The sequence below is a fragment of the Prionailurus viverrinus genome, chromosome C1 (genome assembly GCF_022837055.1).
Source record: "Prionailurus viverrinus isolate Anna chromosome C1, UM_Priviv_1.0, whole genome shotgun sequence".
In the NCBI taxonomy this organism is placed as follows: domain Eukaryota; kingdom Metazoa; phylum Chordata; class Mammalia; order Carnivora; family Felidae; genus Prionailurus; species Prionailurus viverrinus.
The window spans coordinates 115983669-116010599 of NC_062568.1; the positions used below are offsets into that span (position 1 = coordinate 115983669).

At 34.4% G+C, this 26931-nt stretch overlaps 1 protein-coding gene across 2 annotated transcripts in view; it reads right to left on the reverse strand.

Annotated features, from left to right (window-relative positions):
* Positions 1-26931, reverse strand: part of SYCP1 (synaptonemal complex protein 1) — a 118559-nt gene that overhangs the window by 63582 nt on the left and 28046 nt on the right. For both annotated transcript variants that reach the window (XM_047870823.1, XM_047870822.1), the window contains exons 12-18: positions 24872-24980; positions 17597-17691; positions 16942-17126; positions 15419-15486; positions 8690-8751; positions 2100-2204; positions 949-1052 (exon numbers count right to left, since the gene is read on the reverse strand). In XM_047870823.1, coding sequence (XP_047726779.1) covers positions 949-1052; positions 2100-2204; positions 8690-8751; positions 15419-15486; positions 16942-17126; positions 17597-17691; positions 24872-24980 — 728 coding nt within the window. The remainder of the gene's footprint in view (positions 1-948; positions 1053-2099; positions 2205-8689; positions 8752-15418; positions 15487-16941; positions 17127-17596; positions 17692-24871; positions 24981-26931) is intronic.

Below are 26931 nucleotides of genomic sequence, written 5' to 3' on the forward strand. Positions count from 1 at the left end.
TCTCTAGTAGACGGTCTCAAAACGATTCCAAACTTCTGGTGATTTGATTATAGTAGTACATGAGGCAAGAGCTATTTTTAACAAAATATTTTCATTAAAATAAGTAAAATGAGGTTTAATTTTTGTGCACAACACTTAAACTGCTCTTATAAGATCTCAAATACTCCACACTGGAAGAGAGATTACTACTGCTATTAGTGCAGTCAGGATCAATTTTAAATCAAAGAAGGGGGAACTGTGTGGTTCTATGGAATGATTTCAGTAGCAAGCACCTATTATCTTCTCCTACTTAACCAATACTGGAAATTCATCAAAGAGTAGATTAGAAAATGAAAGGTTGAAAAAGCAAACATAGCTTTGAAAGGTTGAAATAGGAAACATTAAACTAACGTATAAATAACCAGTCCATTTACTAAAAGGAATTTTGGTTAATAAGTTTTACCCAGAATTCAATGACGTGTATGTATTTTGTCACTTCACCAAAACAAATCTATGAAATAATTTAACAAGCAACCAAAATAAATGGGTAGAATTGCAAATAATTATTTTTATGAGGAACTAAGTATCGCCAAGAAAAGTAATATATTGATATTCTAAAGAAGTTCTCAACTTTGTGATATACTCTTTTTATGTCAATTATATATATATGTGTATGTATATATGTATATGTATTTATCTGTATATATATATTAACAATGGTGTGTGTGTATATATATGTGTGTGTATATATGTATATGTGTATATGTATATACATACATATATATATACACACACACACCATTGTTAATTTCATCAGCAGTAAAATTAATAAATTATTTTGATCTCTAATTAGGAATAAATACAACTTTAACCCCATTCAAATAAACATTGAATATAATTTACTAATTTATTAACTACCAGAAAGCTTAAAAATGAAATATGTAAGTTATTTATAGATAGAAAACTTACTTCTCATTTTCAAGTTCAGTTTTCAGCTCTTTAACCTGTCTGGAATAATGTTGCTCACTTGTCACAATGGCAGTTAACTGTACTTCCAAATCATGCACCTTTCTCTGGAAAATAAATGTGTATAATCACAGCAAACATTTTTACAATATTCTTATTTTAAAAGTATGGCCAATCTGTAATCAACTCATATATTAGGCAAAAATTTGGTAAGAAAATGTCACATTTTAAAATTTAATGGACTTAATGCCAAAAGCATTATAATTTTAGAATAATGAATAATGACAAATGTAATACAAGTAAATTCCATCTTGATATTCTAAAGCTCAACCAGTAAAATTATATTTACAAATTATAAAATATTTTCATCAGTTTTACTCAACCAGGTAATTAATCTCCATTAAAATGTTATATTATCAAGAAAAAATATAATAATTAATGAAGTCAGGTAGTATCTTAAAAACTAAGCTGTTCTTACTATTTTAAACTATTGTATAGTTACAACGTAATACTGTTATGGATTGAAAAAATACCTTTATAAAATAAAAAACATATTCCAAAATTGTAACATAAGCACTATAAAAATTATTGTAAACTAAGAACTTAACAAAAGTTAAATTTTAAATGTTTAAATTAAGAATATTGAAGACATCGGGGCGCCTGGGTGGCGCAGTCAGTTAAGCGTCAGACTTCAGCCAGGTCACGATCTCGCGGTCCGTGAGTTCGAGCCCCGTGTCAGGCTCTGGGCTGATGGCTCGGAGCCTGGAGCCTGTTTCCGTTTCTGTGTCTCCCTCTCTCTCTGCCCCTCCCCTGTTCATGCTCTGTCTCTCTCTGTCCCAAAAATAAATAAACGTTGAAAAAAAAAAAAAAGAATACTGAAGATATCAAAAATGTGATTGTTATAAACCATAGCATGATGCATACTCCTGATATCTTAAATGCTGACCTTGCTCTCCCACATGAGAATATGAAGATTTTCTAGATGTGTTTCACATTAATCATTAGTACATTAAATGTAGCAGGAACACTTCCTTTGAAAGGAATTTTGTGAAGAAATCTTTCACAAAGCTAATAGCTATACCATTATCTATTCTGTAAATCTGTACTCTACTAACAAAATGTTGCAGGACAAAATGTATCTTTTCTAAACAAACCTCTCTGGTGTGAAGAAGACCAGTCAGTTCTTGCTGTGTTCCTTTTAATTCTTCAGCAATCTTCTCAAATTGTTTCTTTTCATCTAAAAGCTTTTGGTTTTCTACCTATTTAAGAACACCATAAATCATGACAACCAAAGCACAAACGTATGCAAAATGATCAAACTACCTAACTAGAGTGAAGAGACTTACGAGTTTCTCTTTGGCTAAAATTTTTTAAAAAGAGAAAACAAGTAATTAATAAGTTAATTCCAAAACTAAATATGATAACAAAGGATTGAATAAACAGAGCCCTAAAATTTTTTATTTAAAAAAAATCAGACAGGTCATTGAATTCAAACTTTATCTTATGCATAATTCACTCCAATTTATTAGCATTTATTAGTCACTCACTATCCTACCAATCCTGTTTGTCTTTATATTGCACTAAAACGTGCTTCCCTATAATTTCCATGCAATTGTCATTGTTCTGCCTTTCTTAGTCGCATAGAAGTCTAATTCCTTTTTTACATGATAGCTGACAAATATTTGAAGAGAATTATCAACACTCCCTAACTTTTCTTTTTCTCTTAACCATTCTAAAATCTCTAATTCTTATTATCATTCTTCCTATGAAATGGTTTCAAATTACTTCATTCCCCGAGGATTCCTTTGTCAATATACAATTTTAAATAAGGTATCAAGAATTAAATTCAATGTTGAAATATGGCCCTTTGTAGCAACGTGGATGGAACTGGAGAGTGTTATGCTAAGTGAAGTAAGCCATACAGAGAAAGACAGATACCATATAGTTTCACTCGTATGTGGATCCTGAGAAACTTAACAGAAACCCATGGGGGAGGGGAAGGAAAAAAAAAAAAAAGATGTTAGAGTGGGAGAGAGCCAAAGCATAAGAGACTGTTAAAAACTGAGAACAAACTGAGGGTTGATGGGGGGTGGGAGGGAGGGGGGGTGGGTGATGGGTATTGAAGAGGGCATCTTTTGGGATGAGCACTGGGTGTTGTATGGAAACCAATTTGACAATAAATTTCATATATTGAAAAAAAAAAGAATTAAATTCAATGTTCTAGACAATCAAGGATCAACAAACTACAGCCCACAGGCCAAATCCAGTCCCTACTTGTTTTTAATAAAGCTTTACTGTAATAATACAGCCAACATATTTATGTATTGTATATTCCCATTTTGCCTTGTAACAACGAAGCTGTATAGATGCAAGAGAGACCAACCACATGGCCCACAAAGCCTAAAAATTTGCTACTGGCCCTTTAAAGAAGAATTCTGTCAATCTTTGCTTTAGATGGGTCCCATACAATAGAACTTTCTGCAATAACAGGAACATGCGGTAGCTACTGATCACTTCAAATGTGGCTACTGGAGCTGAGGAACTGACTTGTTTTTTTTAATTTGGTCTATTTTAATTAATTTAAATTTAAGTGCCACATTTGGCCTCTAGTTACCATACTGGATGGCACAGCTCTAGAAAGTGAGCAAGACTAAGTATAAAACAAACATTAACTCTTTACTCACAGGTGCTTAATTACTATCAACTCCTCCTGTTATCCAACATAGATTTAAGTCAATTTTCATGTTGTTTACTTAAGCATGAGATCACAACAGTGGATCTATTTAAAATTTTGATACAGCTATAACATGATCGCATCTGTGATTTAAAAAGCTAACTCTAGCAATAGTGCATAGGAAGACCCAATTATATACAGACTACATATATACATATACACAAGTGTTTACAAATAAAAGACTAATCCAGTTTGAAAGATATACCTTGCAAACCATAAACATTCTTCAAGACAAAAAGATACTGTCAGAGATAAAGAAAGATATTAATAATGATCAAAGGTCTATTTGTCAGGAAGACAGAATAGTTCTATATGAATGTGAGACTTATAACAGAAATTCAAAGTACGTGAAGCAAACATTGACATAATTATAGAGAAATAGACAATTACTAAATCAAAATAGGAGATGTTAACACCCCTCAGTAATAATAGAACAGGACAAAAAAAAATCGACAACACTGAAGATTTTCACAACACCATCAATCAAATGAATCTAACTAACATTTAAAGAACACATATAGAACCTAACAACAGCAGAATACACATTCTTTTCAAGTACACATGGAACATTTACTAAGACAGATTATATCCTTTATAAATTTAAATAATAAAGTATATTCTTGAACCATAATGGAGTTAGACTAGAAATAAGTAAAAGAGGAAAATCTCCAAATACATGGAAATTAAATAACAGACTTCTAAATAACCCCAGGGTCAAAGAGGAAATCGAGAAATTAGAAAATATTTTAACCTAAATAAAAATGAAAATACAAGATATCAAAATTTGTGGGATGCAGTTAAGGAAGTGATTAAAGTAAATTTAGCATTAAATGTTTAAATGGAAAAGAAAGGTCTCAAAACAACAATCTAGGTTTTCATCTTAAGAACCTAGAAAAAAAACAAAATAAACCCAAGCAAGTAGAAGAAAGGAAACAGTAAAGATAAGAGCCAAAACTGATGAAACTGAAAATGGAAAAACAGTAGAGAAAAATCAACAAAACACAAAGCTGGTTATTTTGAAAAGGTCAGTAAAATCAATAAACTTCTATCAAGACTGACAAGACAGAAGACACCAATCACCAATATTAGTAATCAAAGAGTATAGACTATAGACTCCATAGATATTAAAAAAAATAACAGAATGCTACAAACAACTCTATGCACAGAAAGTTGACAACTTCAATGAAATGGACTAATTCCTTAGAAACCACAAACTACCAAATCACCTAAGATAAAACAGGTCACCTTAACAGTTCTGTAATAATGAAAAACATTAGATTCATAGTTTAAAATCTTGCCAAAAAAGAATCTCTAAATCCAGATGATTTCACCAGAGAATTCTACCAAATGTTTAAAGAAGAAATAACACTAGTTGTATACAATCTCTTCCAGAAAACAGAAATGAAAGAAATGCTTCCCAACTCATTTTATGAGGCCAGTATTAGCCTGATTCCAAAACCAGATAAAGACCACTGAAGAAAACTATAGACTTCCCAAGAACACAAAACCAAAAATCCTCAACAAAATATTCATAAATTCAACAATTTAGAAAAAGGATAATATACCACACCAACTGGGATTTATCCCAGAAATGCAAGCCTGGTTCAATATTTGAAAATCAATGTATGACATTGATTAGAATATTAATATTCTGAATAAGAAAAACATGATCATATCAGTAAACACAGAAAAAGCACTTGACAAAATTCAACACAGATTCATAAGAAAAAAGCTTAAACTAGGAACAGAAGGGCACTTCCACCAAAAAAAAAAAACCAAAAAACTAGAATTAAACATCGTATTTAATGGTGAAACACTGAATATTTTCCCTTAAGATCACATCAAAGATGTACATGGTCACCACTCCTTTTCAACATCATACTGGGAAGTCTGAGCCAGTGCAGTTAGACAAGAAAAAAAGAAATATAACTGTCCTTATTTGCAGACAAAATAACTGTCTACATAGAAAATTATAAGGAATGTGCAAAAAACTCCAAGAACTAGTCAGTCATTTTGAAAAGGGGTACCTGGGTGGCTCAGTGGATTGAAACATCTGACTCAGGGTTTCCGCTCAGGTCATGACCTCACCAGCCATGAGATTGAGCCCCACATCGGGCTCAGCACTGACAGCATCTCTCCCTCTCTATCTGCTCCCTCCCTCTCTCTCAAAATAAACAAACATTAAAAAAATAAAAAATAAAAAAAATAAATGATTTTGGCAAGACTTTAGGATACAAGGCCAATGCATAAAGCAACTGTATCCCCACCTGCTAGTAATGTACAACTGGAAAAATACAGGTTTTTTGAGAAAAGTACTTTTAAATACTACTTAAAACACTTTCCAGAAAGGAAGTATTTAGGTATAAATACAACATGTACAGATCTGTATGTTGAAAACTAAAAAATGCTAAAGAATGAAGGAAGATCTATACAAATGGACAGATACCATATTCATATATTAGAAGACCCAACATAAGTAATAACAGCAATTCAACCTAACTTGATTTCACACAATCACAATCATAATCACAATTACAATTACAATCACAATTACAATCATAATTCTGGTAGGATTTCCTTAGATAATAGACAAGCTGAAAATCTAGATGATAAAGGAACTAGGATAGCTAAAACAATTTTGAAAAAGAATATTAAAGCCAGAGGAACCATACTACCCAAACCTAAGACTAACTACTAAGCTACAGTAATCAAAACACTAATATGTCAGTGAATTGATAACAAATAGATCAAGAAAACAGAAATAATCCAGAAACAGATCCACACAAATATGGCCAATTGATTTTTTATAAAAGTGCAAAAGCAATTCAAGGGGAAAAAAGAATCTTTTCAACAAATGCTAGTATCATCCTGGATCAACCTAAGTATTTAAATCTTAAATATCTCTCAAAACCATCCACTTTTTCTCACCACTACTTCCCAGCCTAAGCTACAATCATCTCTCCTCTAGCTACTATGATTGTCTAATTAACTGTTCTATCTTAATCTGTTCTCAATTCTGCAAGCCAAATGAGCTTTTCAAAATGCAAACCAAGTCACTCCCTACTGAAATTCTTTAGAGTTTCTCATACCTCTTGGGATAATACAAAATTATCCTGATAAGATTTAAAAGGCCATGAACTGCCAAGCTCCTACTACCTAACTTTCTGGACTCATTTTGTACCATTCTCTTCTTTTCACTCAAGGTTGTGCTCACCATACTCCTTCCTATTAAAGAAACTTTGCACATAAATATTTCCTCTACCTGATAAGCTCTTCCTTCTCTGAATTTCAGTTCAATATTTATTTTTTTAAAAAAAGACTTTCCTGACCTAACTAGTTCAAATTCCTTAATTATAGGCCTCATAGAACTGAAAAGTAATCCTTTATTGCCTTTGTCACCATTGTAATATTACCTTTGAATGACTGCTTATATTTAAATGTGATTATTTCATGACTGTAGATCCATGAAAGCTGCATATGCATCCATTTGCTCCCAACTGTACCCCCAGAGTATAGCATAATAGAAACTCAACAAATGTTTGTTAAAAGGGCAAATGTATTATTTTATTTATCCCTTACAACTACCCCATTAGCTATGTGCATTTCAGAGATGGAGATCTGAGGCATCAAGAGTTTAGTTAAATTGCTCTTAGTCCCCTCAGTTAAGAAGCAAAGAGCTAGATTACCAATCAAAACATAATTTTAAGGACCAAGATATTGTGTTCTATTGCTGTCCAAATATAACAAAACCCTAAACCAGTTCTTGTCTGCATAGGAGTGAATCTTCACAGTAAAAATAATGCTTTAGTATTCATTCATTCAACAAATATTCATAAAGTGTCGGTCACTGTACTAAGCACTAGGTTTACAAGGAAAACAGGGCATGGATTCTTAGCCCTTAGCCCTTATGGGAGCATACATTCATTCCACTATTTATTAACTGAAGACCTACTGTATACCACCTACTGTGCTAAGTAAGGGGGAATCAAAAGGGTGAATAAAGCTTTAAATAATTTTACCAAAAATAAAGTAATTCTATTTGTGATAAGTGCTATACAGGAAAAGTACAGGGTGGCTATGGGAACAGGCCATACAGAGACCTAAACTAGATAAGAGAGGTTTCCTAAACAACTGATATTCAAGCTGAAACTTAAAGTATAAGTCTGCATTATCAAATCTGAAAGCAATGTAAACACACTATTCACAAGAGTTTGAGTTAAAGCAATTCAGTGGAGAAAAGATAAGCATTTGGAAATAATGCTTCCCAAGAGATGGAAGAATCAGGAGTTGCAAAGTCAGGTAGAGACACAATAGGTTAAACCCACCATCAAATATCTATAATCATAAACAATACTATATAGCAAGGGTTGGCAAACTACAGCCTGCTAGACAAAATCAGCCCACAATCTCTTTCTGTAGGCCCTTGACCTAAGAATAATTTTTACATTTTATTTAAAAATAAAAGAGAGGAGGAGGAGAAGGGGGTGTGAAAATAGGAGGAGAGGAGAATTAACATTCTGTATATAGCTTATAAAGCCTAAAATATTTACTATCCAGTTCTTTAAATAAAAGTTTGCCACCCATGCTCCACACATTATAATCAATTAAAACATAATGAAGCCTACCCTAACAAATTCATTAAACGTGATTCTATCTGAACACTTAACATAGCTACTGAATATATAACATACATATCTTCCTTAAAAGTATAGCTTTATGGTTCAAAGGTATCAAAGGCATACCAAATTTACAACCAGCTATATCGTATGCATTGCTCTTACTTAAATGTACTGTCAACACATGTTCAAATAACATAAACACTTTAGCCAAGACAGATGTATAAAACTTGGTACAGATAAGAATGTGGTTTACTAAAACACAAGTGTATTTTTTTATATTTAGCTGAAAACACTAATATAAAATATCTGTAGTGTATGAGACTAGGTCAACAGATTCATATTATTTTGAAAAATAACTGCTCTATATTAATAAGAGAAACTATATACTTACCAAGATTTTCTTCAATTCTTCAAGTTCTACTTCTTTGTTATTTTTAAGCTTAGTCATCTCTTCTAAAATAAGCAAAAGAATAAAAGGTGTGAAAAGCCAGATTAGAAGAACAGGAAAGGAGAGATGAGAAATAAGAATACCACAGTTTGAAAGGGAAGAAAACCGAGATGGTTTAGCGCAACTAAAGAAAGCACCATAAAAGGACAGGTTTCATTCTTTCTCATTGCCAAGTAGTATTCCATTGTATATATAAACCACAACTTCTTTATCCATTCATCAGTTGATGGACATTTAGGTTCTTCCCATAGTTTGGCTATTATGGCCTTTTGTAGTAACATGGATGAAACTGGAGAGTGTTATGCTAAGTGAAATATGTTACACAGAGAAAGACAGATCCCATATGTTTTCACTCTTATGTGGATCCTGAGAAACTTAACAGAAGACCATGGGGGAGGGGGAGGGGGAAAAAAGTTATAGAGGTAGGGAGGCAAACCATAAGAGACTCTTAAAAACTGAGAATAAACTGAGTGAGGGTTGATGACGGGTAGGAGGGAGCGGAAAGTGGGTGATGGGCGTTGAGGAGGGAATCTGTTGGGATGAGCACTGGGTGCTGTATGGAAACCAATTTGATAATAAATTTCATATTAAAAAATAAATAAGTAAATGCCTTAGGTAAAAAAAATAAAATAAAAAAGAAAGAAAGCACCATAAAGCATAGAGGAAGTCCAAATGGAACTACGCAAAAATAATGGATATGTATTAATAGCAATGTTTGTATCAAGTTAATTCCACAACCAAATGAGCCCGGAGTTCATTAGTCAAAATAAGCAATACACACACACACACACACACACACACACACACACACTCCAAATATATTTGGAATGAGGTCACTCAGCATGTACCTTTACCTTTAATTCATCACTGTCTAAATACCTGGCCTCTTAATCTTCACTCTCAACTAAAAAGGACAAGTGATCCACTTTTCTCAAGCTAATTCTGACCATTGTACTCTGGACTTCAACATTCCTACCTCCTCTGAGACTTTAGTTGCTTATATAACCAATATATATACTGACTCTCTGTAAAGGAATCTTTCATTTCCCCCATCCCATCGAAACATCTATTTGAATACAAAACAATATCTGACTGACCTCTCTGCCTCTTCTTACTACTGTCCAATTTCTTTGGTTTGCAAACAAATTCCTGTTTGTTATCTACACATTTCTTTCTTAGTCCTATGCAAAACTAATGCCTATCTCATGACATTACATTAATTACATCTCTTACATTATTTTAAATTATTTATAAGTATTTATAAATATAAATACTTTAATAAATATTTATAAATAATTCATATTTTATATTATTTATAATTACGTTATTTATAATTACATTATTAAAACTATGATCCTCAATAACCATTCTGTGGTACAATTCTCAGTCCTCTTTATTGTGGAGCTTTCTGGCATTTAATGCTATCAACTACTCTCTATTTTTCTTTGATTTTCAAGACCTTGTGTTATTTGCATTTCCTGTTTTCTCTGCTGACACGCTTTTTTTTTTTTCCTACCCTAAATAATAACACTCTACACAAGGCTTTTATGTCTATCTGCTATTAATTCAGTATTAGACTAATAAATTTATAAAACTTTTCCAGGCCAAACCACCTTTATCCTTCTTTCTTAAATTCTTCAACTGCCTACAAAGTTCCCAAATGATGCCTAGCTGTCAGCTACAATTTTATTGTATTTGAAACGTTGTCTTTCTTCACTGTTAATTAAGCGTTTTTAATAAATGGAGATATAAGAGATTTACTGGAAATTTCCAAGACTCTGTACATTAAAAATAAACAGGGATACCTGGGTGGCTCAGTTGGGTAAGTGTCTGACCTCTGCTTGGGTCATGATCACATGGTTCGTGAGTTTGAGCCCTGCGTCAAGCTCTGAGTGGACAGCTCAGAGCCTGGAACCTGCTTTGGATTCTGTGTCTCCTTCTCTCTCTGCTCCTCCCCCGCCTGCACACACACTCTCTCTCAAAAATAAATATTTTAAAAAAATAATAAAAAACAAAAGTGAAAATAAAAAATATTGTAATAATTGCCCACAATTTTTAAGGAAAAATCAAACAAATAGGAAATGCCAGCATGGAGTCAAAAGAAACACCTGTCACAAGCAAAGCTTATTTAACCACAATTTTCATTTTAGGTAAAAAGAGTTTTTCAAACTCAAGGATTAATTAAAAATAGTTGACTAAGCATATCTTCACATTCTCTCATCCCCACTCCCATAAAATTTTTTAAAGATATATATATATATATATATATATATAAAATATAAATCATATATAAAAATATATGATGAGGGAGTGCAGGACAAGCTGAGGGCAAAACACAGGCTAATGGCACCACCCACCCCCAGGTGGGATATGTGTGATATTCCTCAGACAGTCCTGGCTACCCAAGAAAAGGAAAGGGATTTAAGTGTTTGCCATGATGATGTGGAAAACGAAGACAAATGAAAAATTAAATTGCCTAACTGTCTACAGCCCACTGACAAGTCCTTGGAACAGGCAGAGTGACCTCTGCTAGGGACAAAAGGAAATCTTGGCTTATCCTGACCCCCCAGGAATCTGTAAGTCTACTTCAACATATAAAAATTCCTTTGGAAACTTCCTTTATCTCAACTCCCCTAAGATATATGCTGGCAATTATACTCCAAGCTTATGGCCCCCTGATATACATATGAAGGGTCTCATGATAGGTTTTACTGAAAGGTAATAAATGGTGTTTTCCTAACACAGCTAGCCCCTCAAAGTCCTGGAAACCTTGCTTCCAAAATACCTTAGAGAGTTACTCTATCCCTAATCCCCTCCCAACCTGAGGGTATATAATCAGTTACCTGTCACAACCCCAGCACAGCTCTTCCTGCCCACGGGTCTTGTCCCTGTGCTTTAATAAAATCACTTTTTACACCAAAGATGTCTTCAAGAATTCTTCCTTGGCCGTCTGCTCTGGACCCCACCATCACCCCAAAACCTCATCCTATATATATATTTACAACAATAACAAAACCAGACAGACTACCATAAGCAAACCAAAATACTGAAGAATCCTAGAAGGAGGAGGGGTCACCTACATTAATTCATTGAAGACTATGTGCAACAACTAGACCAGGTGACTGTACCTCCTACCACAGAGTCCACCTCAGGTTAAATCAAAGATCCTAGGAATTGGAGCCCATGGGGTAAGGCAGTGCCCCCAAACAGCTCATGATCTCTACAAACAATCCCCTAAATCCAAAAGATTAGCTACCGAGCCCACCCTTCTTCCCTACAGTACCTCCCATCTCCCCCCAACATAATCAGAAAAATCACATCATAACATATATGGGAGAAAAAAGATTCTCAAATATTTAGATGAGTAAATAATCAAAAATCACCAATTAGTGAAGAAAAGCAAAACCATAAATGTTAGGCACCAAATTCAGAGAAGAACTAAAATAAAACTCAAGAAGGAATTAATAGAGCAAACAGAAGCAGAAATCTTGCTAAGTATAGTATGTTCCAACAGGATACAATATCCATGAAATTAATCACCTAGAGCTCTCAGAAACTTAAAATTTGGTAACTAAGACTTTAAAAACAGCAAAGTAGGGGTGCCTGGTGATTCAGTCATTTGAGTATCCAACTCTTTATTTCAACTCTAGTCATGATCCCAGGGTCGTGGGATCTAGCCCCATGTCGGGCTCTGCACTAAGCATGGAGCCTGCTTAAAGATTCTCTCTCTGGGGCACCGGAATGGCTCATTTGGTTGGACATCCGACTTTGGCTCAGGTCATGATCTCATGGTTCATGGGTTCAAGTCCTGCATGGGGCTCTGTGCTGATAGCTTGGAGCCTGGTTTGGATTCTGTGTCTCTTTCTCTCTCTCTGCCACTCACCTGCTTGTGCGTGCACTCTCTCTCTCTGTCTCTGTCTCTCAACAAATGAATAAACATTTTTTAAAAAAATTAAAAAAAAAAAAAAGATTCTCTCTCTCTCCCTCTGCCTCTCCCCACCCAGCTCATGCATGTGCTCTCTACCAAAAACAAAAAAAGGCAAATTAAACATATCTAAAGACTGAATTATTAGGGGGAAGCCAAAAAACTTTTTTCCCAAAATCCCCCTCAAAATAAACTAAAAAGTAAAGAGTTTAAGAGAGAAATTTTAAAATACGAAGATTGGGGCGCCTGGGTGGCTCAGTTGGTAAAGCGTCTGACTTCGGCTCAGGCCATGATCTCATGGCTTGTTAAGTTCAAGCCCCGTTTGGGGCTCTGTGCTGACAGCTCAGAGCCTGGAACCTGCTTCTGATTCTATGTCTCTCTCTCTCTGCCCCTTCCCTACTCGTGCTCTCCCTCTCTCTCTCTCTCTCTCTCTCTCTCTCTCTAAGAATAAAAAACATTAAAAAAATTTTTTTAAATACAAATATAAAAGATTCAGAATTTCTAAAATCCACCTATCAAAATTTAGAGAGAGAGAACAATGACACTAGAAAAGAAGAATTAAGAGAACTTTTCAGAGCTGAAGACAGTGTCCTCAGACTCAAGAGCTCACCAAATGCTAGCAAAAGTGGGATATGATTCCACTTTTAAAAGATAGTCTCTCATGCCTGTACCACTCAAACGGCTTCTAATATGATTTCTCCTCTTTGTCCTTTTCCTATCATCATTCCCCACCCACCACCAAATTTATCTGCCATACAAAAGTCGCAGTGATCCTCTAAAAATGTAAACCACAGGCACCTGGGTGGCTTAGTCGGTTAAGCGTCTGACTTTGGCTCAGGTCATGATCTCATGATTCATGAGTTTGAGCCCTGGTAGGGCTCTGCACTGACAGCATGGAGCCTGCTTGGGATTCTCTCTCTCTCTCTCTCTCTCTCTCTCTCTCTCTCTCTCTCTGGCCCCTTCCCCACTTGTGCACCCTCTAAATAAATATTTTTTAAAAAGACAAAGATTTGCAAGACAGAGTTAAATTAGTTAGATCTTACAAGCTAGATAGATATTAAAAGTTAGAAACAACAGCACTGGATAACCAATTAGAAGTGAAAAGTAAGGGAGAAAGAACAGTACAGAATATCATCCAAGATTTTGATTCTGAGAACTATACTATTAACCAAAGAAGGAAATAAGCTAATGCTCAGTACTTATGTCATTGTTAATGCTGCTCTCCTACAAGTAATGCTTTACACATTCCATCATTCTCTACAACTACCCAAAGCCTCTTTATACCTTAAAGTCTACTTTTAAAATCTACCTCTTCTAGAGAATCATTTCCAATTCTGCAGTCCACATTGATACCTTTGGTTTCCTCTTGTCATCAGCATTAACACATCTCCATCAGCAACAAGTCTGTGAGCATTCACCCCAAATATATAAATATGTATAAAACACAAATACATACTTATGTATCGTGTAAAATTTTAAAGTATAAATATGTGTACTATACTAGTCATTATGAAATATATGCAAAGCATAAAATAAATAGAAATAGAAACTCTAATATTCCCTTCTCTTAATAGAATTCTTGCTCATCCCCTCATTTTGGAAACATTGCTCTAATGATTTTATGTGTTCAACCTTTCTCTCATTAAATTAGAGAGTTCTCTATTATGAGAAAAATCACCTTATGCATTTGATTTGTTAATCTGACAATAACAGCCACTTAACTTCAATATCGGACTGAATTGTTACAAATAAATATCCACTAAAGATATTTTAAGGACTAAACTTATTCCTTAGTCTACCACATTCAATTGAATAATTCTAAGAAAGTAGGTATGTGCAGTGATTTAAAATACTACATTATGTTTTGAATGAAGATTTAAAAATTAGATGAAAAATGCATTTACAGTCATTGTAATATAAAATAATACCAAAGGAATTATTTACCACTGAAAAGTACAATTTTGGATGCTCAAAGATTGGTCTAGTCTATAGTGGGAGATTAAGCATTGCCAAAGGAAAGGCATAAATAAGTTTCGAAGTTCAACCAAACATCCTAACAGGGCAAAATTTCTTACAATTATTTTAATTACACAATTTTTCAAACCTAATAATAAAGTTTACAGAATGTTGTGTAGAGTCTAGAAAACACCTGCAAATTCCTGAGTTAATTTATAAAAATAATTCTTTTCACCAAAATTGGAAAAATGTTTTTATATCTTTATAATTCTCCACATCTGTATATATGAAGATTTGTAAATATGAAATACAGGAGTTAAATTAGGATTAGCTAATTAAAGGGTTATAAATTCACAACTACAGAACTTCTTTCTCTTTTGGCCATGAAATCTATTGAGTATTAACAATACTACGTGACAAAACAGGATAGCATTCTCCTATAGATAGTTCATAATCCAACATGACTAATCAGTAAAATGTCAAAATTCAATTAAAATATAACAGACCTTTTCCATTAAGAATTATGAAGGCCTCTAAATCCTAAAATAAGAAAAATAAACTAGAAACATCTCTTAAGCTCCTTCCACTTCTAGACATCTATGAATTGCATAATGGCACAGAATAGTCTTTCTTAAGGTTTAAATTTTCTGTCTTTGAAAATCAAATTAAAAGTTACAAAATAATTATTATTGATAAATGACAAAGGAGAAACTATATCATAATCTGAAATAGCATTTATATCTGTATAATAGACTAATATTATCACGTACATGTTATTCTCTAAATCTTACCGAGTTCACTTGATTTCTGCTGAAGCTTCATGGTAAGTATTTTCAATTGATCTTCACTTTTTTCCAATCTTGTAAAATATTAATTTACATGTAAAACATTCTTTTAATCACAATTCACCTAGTAACTAAAACTGGTGCAATTTAACAATATATCTTTCACATATTCACCCAATTAAACAATTTTTGAGTACCTACCATGCCATATAGTATAACATTTCAAAATAAGGTATCACTATTATTAATCCATAGTTGTATGTTAATTATATCTGCATAAAACCTTAAAGCTTATGGTCACAATTTATCTCTTAGCTATTGATGATAATCAAATTAATGCATCCTAGAACTTTAAAAGAGACTGAATATGTAACTACTGTTACATTGAATTCTGCCTTAGAAACAATGTAAATGTGAGAATTGGTCAATCCACTTAACTCTTCTAGCTTTCTGCTTCCTCATCTATAAAACTGAGGTAATTGGGGGCCCCTGGGTGGCTCAGTCAGTTAAGCATCCGACTTCAGCTCAGGTCATATCTCACTGCTGGTGGGTTTGAGCCCTGCATCGGGTTCTGTGCTGACAGCTTGGAGCCTGGAGCCTGCTTCAGATTCTGTGTCTACCTCTTTCTCTCCCCTCCCCAGTTCTCTCTCTCTTTCCCTCTCTCTCTCTCTCTCTCCCTCTCAAAAATAAATACTTAAAAAAAATTTTTTTAACTGAAATAATTGGAACAGATGATACTTAAGCTAACTTACAATTTCAAAATTTGAAAATCACCTGTAAGATCAACAAAGAATATATAAGATGAGCTGAAGTAGAAAAACTAGCTTTTCTTCCACCACCATACATAAGCAGTAGAGAAGAAATACTACTAGGTTCAGGTCATGAATTCACAGAAAAGCGTGTTCCTGTCTTTCATCCTACTAGATTTACTAAACCCTAATGCTAATGGGACAAAAATAATAACTTAGGCCTCATAACACAGCTTTAAAAATACACATATAGTGAAAACAGAGTAAGTTTTTAATTCAAGCTTTAGACAAACTGTTATTTAGATGAAATTCAAATGAATATCTTACATATAATATTCATTAATTCATTAATTTAATAAAAAAATGTTTTGAGTACCTACCCTATACCAGGCTAGTACTAATTTTATACATCAGAGAGGTTACAGACCCAAGTAAAACAAACCCACAACCTGGGAAGTTATTTCTATGAAGCTAATAATGATCCACAGTTTAATTAAATATGTCCTATCACTGCATCAGCACTTATGAGCTTGTTTATATAGCTGGACTCTGTGGCCAAGTATGCATGGGAACTATCCTAAAGAATACCTGCTATCTTTTCCCAGGACACCTGCCTACCTAATACAAACTTTTAAAATGTATTCCCATTTTATAAATTAAAAAAGAGACTTACTTGGTTACAGATACTATAGGAATTAGAAGTCACTTGACAATTAATAGAAAATACAGTGAATATTGGAAATAAGTTGTTTTTATCAGCTAAATAAAAAATAGCTTTACCTTTGCTGTTCTGTTGTCAGTAATTCTTTCAAGCTGCAGACAGAAGTTTTAAGTTCAGTAACCACAAAGGAATGAGCAGCTTTAGCTTTATTAAATTCTTCCATCTGAGTTTCTTTTTCTCCAGTGAGCTGATATATTTTTTTTGTTGCTACCTGTAAATCTTCCTCTAAAGCCTTCTGAGTAATCTAAATGAAATAAAATACAAAACAAAAGCTATAATCCAAGGGCCTTAAGAAAAAAACTGAACTCATCTGCCTTTGCCGCCTCTCCTCCCTCCTTATTATTCTATCACCCTCCTCCATTACCCCACCCTGGCCAATTTCAATGCCCATTCAGTATTCCTACTTCAATTTACCATTCTCCCAAAGCCAACCTATAGTCCCAACCTCCCAATGGAGTCTTCTTAGCCCACAGTGTTCTTTCCATTTTTAGAACTACTGTAACAATTTTAGCCTGAATCACTCTGTTGGTATTTAGCAGAGTCTTCTATCTTATAGTTTTGATGCGTTTTTACCCAATGTTTCTAATTAAACTATAAGCATTTTGTAGACTGGGATGAAGTTCCGGGTCCTTGTACACAGAATTAGCATTTTATAAGTATTTACTGACTCATAGTGTGAGGCTTATCACACACGAATCAGTTTTTAAATCATACCACACTTCTTTGCAAAGACATTTTAGTATCTTCTAGTTCTGATGTCAAATGATCCTGCTTCTCATTTGATTCTTTTAAGTTTTCATTCTGTAATTCTAAAAAAGAGAGTTGTGGATTGGTAGTACTTAATAAAAAAAAATACATACCAAGAAAACCAATTACTTGTTCAACTACTTTTCTTTCCTCCATGAGATACTCCAAAATGAAGGAAAATTATGCAAATATAGATGCACTGATATTGGCCATCATCTACTTTTACTGACTTTTCAAGACTATTAACTCCCAAGTACTCACCAGTAAACATGAGGATGTTTGATGCTACATTTTAATAACAGCTAAACAAAGGAAACAATCTAAATATTCAATAGGATATAAATTAAATTATGATAGTACATACACACAATGGCATACCATGTAACCACTATAAAAGATAATGGACTTCACTTATTCCAAATTGGAATACATATTCACAGAATATGTATTAAATAAAAAGGGCAGAATAAAAAGGGTAAGTTTAAATGGTATTTATAGACATAATGCATATGAAAGGAAACAATACAAAAATATTGCAAGTTATTTACCTCTTAATGGTGAAATTATTCAATACTTTATTTTTATCATTGCACATCTTGATTTTTAGAGTTTTCTAAAATATTACATTTATATATTGAAATATTATGAAAAAAGGCTTTTGACTCTATAGCTAATATTTATTAAATACTAAATGTTACGTACTAGTCTATGTGCTTTATATGTGTGCATTCTACTTTTAAACCTCATGGAAAAAATAGGGTGAAAAAAGAAGTTCATGCTCTTCCATGGATTCAAATTATTCTATGTCCTCTTACTAGCTACCTAAACTTAGGCATGATAATAAAGTAGTCTGTCACTACTTTTCTCAACTGGAGAAAGAGAATAATCATAGTTATTCATATCTTGAAGGATTAAACAAAATAATGCAACTTAAAATGTTTAACCACAGTGTCTAGCATATATAGTCAATTAGTGTTAATGATTAGTATGATAATGATGGTGTAAACTAGAAACTGGGCCTTAAAAATTCATGGTATTTACAATGCAAGCAGACAAATAATCAATGATAACTGCTGATGGGCACTCACTCAGAAATTCTGGAAATATACAGATGGGGAACCTAAGCCAAAAAGGATCAATGAAAGTTAGAGGTAAGGGGAGACAGACATAAAGAGGGAAAGTTCAAGGAAGGCTTCCAGAAAGTGACAGATCAGTTCAAACATTTGAAAGCCACTAAGAATTAATAAGAGTAGTGGGAGCTAGGAGAGAAAGAAATATCACAGACAGGTCAAAGAGCATGTACAAAGACAAAAATGAAAGAGACGAGATGACACATCTAAATGTCTAAATGAAATGCATTTCAGTAGCATGAAACATAAAGTAAGAGGGAAGAATCATAGCAATTATGGTTAGAAAAATAAGGACAAGATAACAGGATTTATATGACTTGTTCAGAGGTAGTTCAGAAGTCATAAAGACTATGAAAAATGATGAAAGATGCTAGACCACAGAATGTTTCAAGTTCATATTTTTTTAAAGTTCCACTCTGAAAATCTGTGTAGAAATGAAAAGGTTAGTGGTCCACCTCTGAAAACAAAATGGGAAAAATAGATCTGGAGAGAGGAAATGATTACCAAAGACTATGGTGTCTGCTATGGTACTATTTATTACAGTCTGGTAATAAATGTCTCCTCTGAGAAATCATAATCACAAACTAGTACTTCAGCATGTATGAGAACTGAATGTATGCTGCTTGAATGTCCTAAAAAGCTCCAAGCCGAAACTTAATTTGAAATGTCCTTAAGTTCACCCAGGATTCCAGAACTGCTAATGCAAATTTTCTCTGTAGAAATTTACTTCCAATCCAAGTCTTAAAGAAGTTCCACAGATGAAGTTACATGACCTCAAAATCACAAGAGAAAACAAAGCACCATGAGCAGAGTCAGCATAATAAATGAAAGGCGTACTTGGATCTGCAAAAATTTCAGATGTTAGAATTACTGGCTGTGGATTAAAAAAAAAAAGTATTATAACATTCTTTAAAAACTAAAAAAAGGAAGATATCTATAAACTAAATAAGACTTCTAGAAAAGACTTTTTAATTTTTTTTTAACGTTTATTTATTTTTGAAACAGAGACAGAGCATGAACGGGGGAGGGTCAGAGAGAGAGAGGGAGACACAGAATCTGAAACAGGCTCCAGGCTCTAAGCTGTCAGCACAGAGCCCAACGCGGGGCTTGAACTCACGAACCGCAAGATCATGACCTGAGCCAAAATCGGATGCTTAACCGACTGAGCCACCCAGGCGGCCCTAGAAATGACATTTATAAAACTGAAACTGAAAATTCCATTGGGGTAATGAGTAAGGTATGTCATTCAAACATTCCTCTAAAAAGGAATAAAAACCCAGGATCAAATATTAAGAATATTAAAATCATTAAGCTCCTGACAAAATCGTAAGAAATTACCAGGACCAAGTGAAGGAGAAAACAGAAACTTGGAGAAGTAAGATAAGCACAGAAACCCTCTTTTGCCCTGAAAGCATTTGCAGATCCTGGCAAAGTTAGACTTTTGATTTGAAATGAGGTGATGAAAAAATGAGGTCAGGAAAAGAAACATGAAAACCCAAAAAGACTATATAAGACAAAGAATCCAAGAACTGAGGCGCCTGGTGGCTCAGTCAATTGAGTGTCCCACTTCGGCTCAGGTCATGATCTTGCACTTCATGGGTTCAAGCCCCATGTCAGGCTCTGTGCTGACATCTCAGAGCCTGGAGCCTACTTCAGATTCTGGGTCTCCCTCTCTCTCTCCACCCCTCCCCAGCTTTCCTCGCTCTCCTCTCGCTCTCTCAAAAATAAACAGACATTTAAAAAGGAAAGGAATCCAAGAACTAAACCTCTATACAATAAGCTGAGACACTGTTTATGTAAAGGAAGCCAAAGGAAACCAATCCTCAAGCAGATTTGCAGCCCAGGTTCCCATGACCTGAGTGGTCCAAGGAACCCGAAGCCTTGAAACTGAAGCTCGGAGCCTGGAGCCTGCTTTGGATTCTGTGTCTCGTTCTCTCTCTGCCCCTCTCCCACTTGTGCTCTGTCTCATTCTGTCTCTCAAAAATAAATAATAAATGTAAAAGAAAAAAAAGAAAATTTGAATAGACCCATAACCACTAAAGAAATTAAATCTTACTCAAAAACCTCCCAACAAACAAGACTCCGGGGCCAGACAGCTTTCCAGGGGAATTCTACCAAACATTTAAATAAGAGTTAATACCTATTCTTTTGAAACTGTTCCAAAAAATACAAATGGCAGAAAAACTTCCAAACTCATTCTATAAGACCAGCCACTATCTTGATTCCAAAACTAGATAAAGACCCCCACTAAAAAGGAGAACCACAGCCCAATTTCCCTGATGAACATGGATGCAAAAATTCCCAACAAGATACCAGCAAACCAAATCCAACATTACATTAAAAGAATTATTCACCATCATCAAGTGGGATTTATTCCTGGGATACAGGACTGGTTCAACATCTACAAATCAACCAACATGATACATCACATTAATAAAAAATAAAAAGAACTACATGATCCTCTAAAGAGAGAAAAACCATTTGACAGTATACAGCATCCTTTCTTGATAAAAACCCTCAAGAAAGCAGGGACAAAAAGGAACATACCTCAACATCACAAATGCCATATAGGGAAGACCCACAGCTAATATCATCCTCAATGGGGAAAAACTGAGAGCTTTCCCTCTAAGGTCAAGAACATGACAGAGATGTCCACTCTCACCACTGTTGTTCAAGATGGTGTTGGAAGTCCCGGTCTCAACATTCAGACAACAAAAAGAAATAAAAGGCATTCAAATCCACATGGAAGAAGTCAACTTTTCACTATTCACAGATGACATGATACTCGATATGAAAAACCCAGAAGACTCCACCAAAAAACTGCTATAACTGATACATGAAATCAGCAAAGTCACAGGATATTAAATCAACATACAGAAATCTGTGGAATTTCTATACACCAATAATGAAGCAGCAGCAAGAGTAATCAAGGAATTGATCCCATTTACAACTGCACTGAAAACTATAAAATACCGAGGAATAAACTTAACCAAAGAGATAAAAGATCTATATGCTGAAAACTACAGAAGACACAAGAAATGAAAAAACATTCCATGCTCATGGATTGGAAGAACAAATATTGTTAAAATGTCAATACTACAGAAAGCAATCTATGTAGTCAATGCAATCCCTATCAAAATAACACCATCATTCTTCACAGAGCCAGAACAAAGAATTCTAAAATTTGTATGGAACCAGAAAAAACCCTGAATAGCCAAAGTAATGTTAAAAAAGAAAACCAAAGCTGGAGGCATCACAATTCTGGACTTCAAGCTGTATTACAAAGCTGTAATCATCAAGACAGTATGATATTGGCACAAAAACAGACACATGAATCAATGGAACAGAATAGAGAACCCAGAAATAGACCCACAAATGTATGGTCAACTAATCTTTGACAAAGCAGGAAAGAATATCAGTGGAAAAAAGGGAGTCCCTTCAGCATATGATGTTGGGAAAACTGGACAGTGACATGCAGAATGAACCTGGACCACTGTCTTACACAAAAATAAACTCAAAATGGATGAAAGACCTAAATGTAAGACAGAAAATCATCAAAATCCTAGAGGAGAGGGTGCCTGGCTGGCTCGGTTGGTAGAGCATACGACTCTTGATATCGGGGTTGTGAGTTCAAGCCCCCAAATTGGGCATAGAGCCTACTTAAAAAACAAACCAAACAACAACAAAAAATCCTAGAGGAGAAAACAGGCAATCTTTTTGACCACGGCCACAGCAACTTATTCTAGACATGTCTCCGGAGGCAAGGGAAACAAAAGCAAAAATAACTATTATATTTCATCAAGATAAAAAGTTTCTGCACAGTGAAGGAAACAATCAACAAAACTAAAAGGCAACCAATGGAATGGAAAAAGATATTTGCAATGACATACTGGATAATTGGTTAGTATCCAAAATCTATAAAGAACTTACCAAACTCAATACCCAAAAAACAAATAACCCAGTGAAGAAATGGGCAGAAGACGTGAACTTTTCCAAAGAGGACATCCAGATGGCTAACAGACACATGAAAAGATGCTCAATATCACTCATCATCAGGGAAATACAAATCAAAACCACAATGAGATACCACCTCACACTGGTCAGAATGGCTAATATTAACAACTCAGGAAACAACAGATGTAGAATTACCCTACAACCCAGCAACTGCACTACTAGGTATTTATCTGAAGGATACAAAAATGCTGATTAAAAGGGGCACATACATCCCAATGTTTATAGTAGCTCTATCAACAATAGCTACATTATGGAAAGATCCCAAATGTCCATTGACTGACGAATGGATAAAGAAGATGTGGTATATATAAACAAAAGAAAATTACTCAGCGATCAAAAAAAATGAAATCTTGCCATTTGCAACAACACGGATGGAACTAAAGTGTACTATGCTAACCGATATGAGCCAGTCAGAGAAAGATAAATATCGTGTGATTTCACTCATATGTGGAATTTAAGAAACAAAAGAAATGAACATAGGGAAAGGGAAGGAAAAATAAGATCAAAACAGAGAGAGAGACAAACCATAAGAGACTCTTAAAGTACAGAGAACAAACTGAAGGTTGCTGAAGGGGTATTGGATGGGGTGGGGGGATGGAGTAAAGGGGGAATGGGCATTAAGGAGGGCACTTGCTGGGGTGAGCACTGGGTATTACATGCAAGTGATGAATCACTAAATTCTACTTATGAAATCATTATTACACTATATGTTAACTTGGATTTAAATAAAATTTTAAAAATAATTTAAATATTTTAAAAATAAATTAAAAAGAAAAGCAAATTAGACACAGAAGGTGGGATTAGGTAACAGGTCAATAGAAGATCTCCCAACTGAAACAAAGAGAAAAAATAAAAGATATACCGCATATGGGACACAATGAAAAGTAACTTAAATGAATACATTTCAGTGCTTATGAGTCTGCAGAATCACAGAGAATTAGTTACTTAGTACCAGGAAATTGTTTCCAGTTTAAATGATAAGATTAAACATTCATTCATCCTAACAACTCTTTAGCTATTATGTACACAGCAATATGCTAGGCATTGAATTACACAGATACTTAATGAAAGACACCCATAGTCACAGATGAGTAATGGTTAAGCCATTCTTAAGAATAAGGAGTTCACTGGAATTTAGGCAAAATATTTGGAGTGGAGGTAAGAGGCTCATTTGTGGTAGAGGAAGTAGCCAAAATCATGATGGAGAGGTAAGAAGAACAAAAAACGTATGGGAAGTTAAACTATTTCATACCTGGAGTATACCGATTTAGTAATGACAGTAATGTAAAATGAGTGGGCATCGTTTCACCCAAACTATGTAATCATTTGCCATGTGAAAAAAAGAATTTTTTTTTAAGAGAGAAGTGACAAATATCACAAGATCTATATGATGCTCTGAAAGGTATACAGTATTTCACAAAGTGTATTATGCCTTTCAAGTGCCCTGCTACCTAAACAAGTTTGAAAAATATTCAATAAGGTGGTCTAAACATAACATGACATTCAAGAACCTTCACAATCTGATCCAAACATTCTTTTCCAGTCATGTACCTGAGTTCTCTAAGATATAAACACACAAATCAGTGTTTCAAATATACCCTAACTCTGACACTTCTATGACTTGCACAAGGCATTTCTTCTGCCTACATTCTCCCCTCCAATTCAGTAGAGAAACTTTAATCATCAAAGGTATATTTAGTTTAACAAGCAATTTTCCCTAATACCTTTCCCAATACCTCTAGAGTGTTCCCAGGGTATTCATTCATTCATGAAATATTTATTGAGTATGCTGTATGCCAAACACTGTTCTAGGCACTTGGAATGCATCAGTAAACAAAAGAAAGAAAATCCCTGTTTTCTTGAAGCATTCTGTTGAAATTCTGAAGAAAGGGACAGTATGGAAAAGTGAAAAGAGCATATGTACACTGAAAAATCTCCCTAAGTGACTCTATTACACCCTCCTCCAAAGATCCAATCCAGGTTGAGAATTACAGCACTAGAAAGCATTACGACAAAACTGTAATGAAAGCCAAAATTTTAAATATAACAAGAGTAATACACAAGACACATTGTTATATTTTCTTATGTAAATTCTTACTTGTCTTTTCCTCTAATCGATTAACTTTATCTCTGGATTCCTCCAGCAGAAATACCAAATTTTTCATTTCATTTTCTTTCTCAGTATTTTGGAGCAATAGTAGTGATACCTAAAATGAAATATTTAAATAATACAATATAAATATGAAAAATTAAATATAATACCTTAGCATTTACCATTACCTACGATTATTTATGTGTTTATATGCTTTTCAACTGGTTGTGCCTGGCATTTAGTACATATTTGCATAATAAACATTTACTAAGTGAATGAACAAACTAATATGATCTACCCAATGATCTACTCGATATTATAATATGCATTTAAAGTTAGTACTTAGAATACACAGATAATGAAATAGATATATAATGAAATCTATTGGCTCATTTATTCCATAAATATTATGGAGCACCTACTTCATTCCACAAACCATAATAAGCATTGAGTATACAGAGATAAGGAAACTTACCTTAAAGAAACTCAGAGCCTTACACCAGGAGACAACTATACTTGAATATTATTAGTAACAGGACAAAATGTTATATGAATCAGTGCGCGCGCACACACACACACACACACACACACACACACACACACACAGACCTAAATCAGTCTTAGAGGATGTAAACAAAAATTAATCCTTCTCAGAGTACTGAATTGAGTCTTGATAGACAAATAGAAATTAATCAAACACAGAAATTAACATTCTAACTCATACAAGAACACAAAGGATCAAGAGATCATATTTTATTTAAAGAGCTGACAATATTCAGATGGCTAGAGTATAGAGTCCATGTGAATAAAAAGGTAAAAGATAAACTTATAAAGACAAGCTGAAGACTCGCAGATTCAAGATGGCAGAAAGACCTCTCTGCCCTGTATTCAATTCCAAATCACCCAAGAAATAACCAGGAGAACAAAGACAGATTCCATTTCCCATGAAACTATGAGACTTCTATGACCCAAACCACGATATGTAACGAAGGAAAGCAGTTAAAAGGAACGGAAAATGATGTAGTATAGAAAAGCAAGGTCAAACCTAAGAGCCTACACAGGGAAGATACTATTGAGAAGCAAAACAATTCAATCCCAAAGGACTCCAGAATGTTTCAAGAATTAGAGGCAACAGACACTGTGGAAGGTAGGTATGAAAAAGACTAAGTATAAGGAGGCTATTTGGAAGTCTGTATAAAGAGTATGAAAACCTCCCCAGGTCCACTTAATCCTCCTTTTTCGGACTCTCCTCCTTGATAGCCAATGTAGTCAGAGAACTAACCTGACTAAAGATGCAGACGTAGTCATATTGAAAAAGAGAATCTCGGGGCGCCTGGGTGGCGCAGTCGGTTAAGCGTCTGACTTCAGCCAGGTCACGATCTCACGGTCCGTGAGTTCGAGCCCCGCGTCAGGCTCTGGGCTGATGGCTCGGAGCCTGGAGCCTGTTTCAGATTCTGTGTCTCCCTCTCTCTCTGCCCCTCCCCCGTTCATGCTCTGTCTCTCTCTGTCCCAAAAATAAATAAAAACGTTGAGAAAAAAAAAAAATTTAAAAAAAAGAAAAAGAGAATCTCTAAACCTAGGTTTTCTAATCACAGGGAGGGTTGTAATGAAAGGTCAGCCTGTGGAATAGTAAAACTCATCCTGTCCTTCCTACTCTGCCAGCCTCAATCCAAAATGCCATCAGTCAAGTCTGTATCACCAAGCAGGAATTTGGAGAATTAAAAAAAAAAAAAAAAGGTATTATAAATAATGACATTTAGGAGTCCATAGCAAAACACTAGTTGGCCACGCCACCATTTCACAGGGAACCCCACCAATCTATAAGCCCTGCCCATGCACCCAGAACTCCAACAAGCTTTTTAGCACTTCCTTCTTTTTTTGTGTTCTTTATAATACTCACAATTTTAACTTTTAAAAAGGCCTTCTCTCAGAAATCTGGTTTAAAAGTTCAGTTACAATATGGAAAATTATTAAGTCTTTCAAAAGATCTAAGCCTTAACACATAAATTTAACCAGAATTTAAAAATACAAGTATCTTCTTTGTACTTTCAATTAACTTTTGTTAT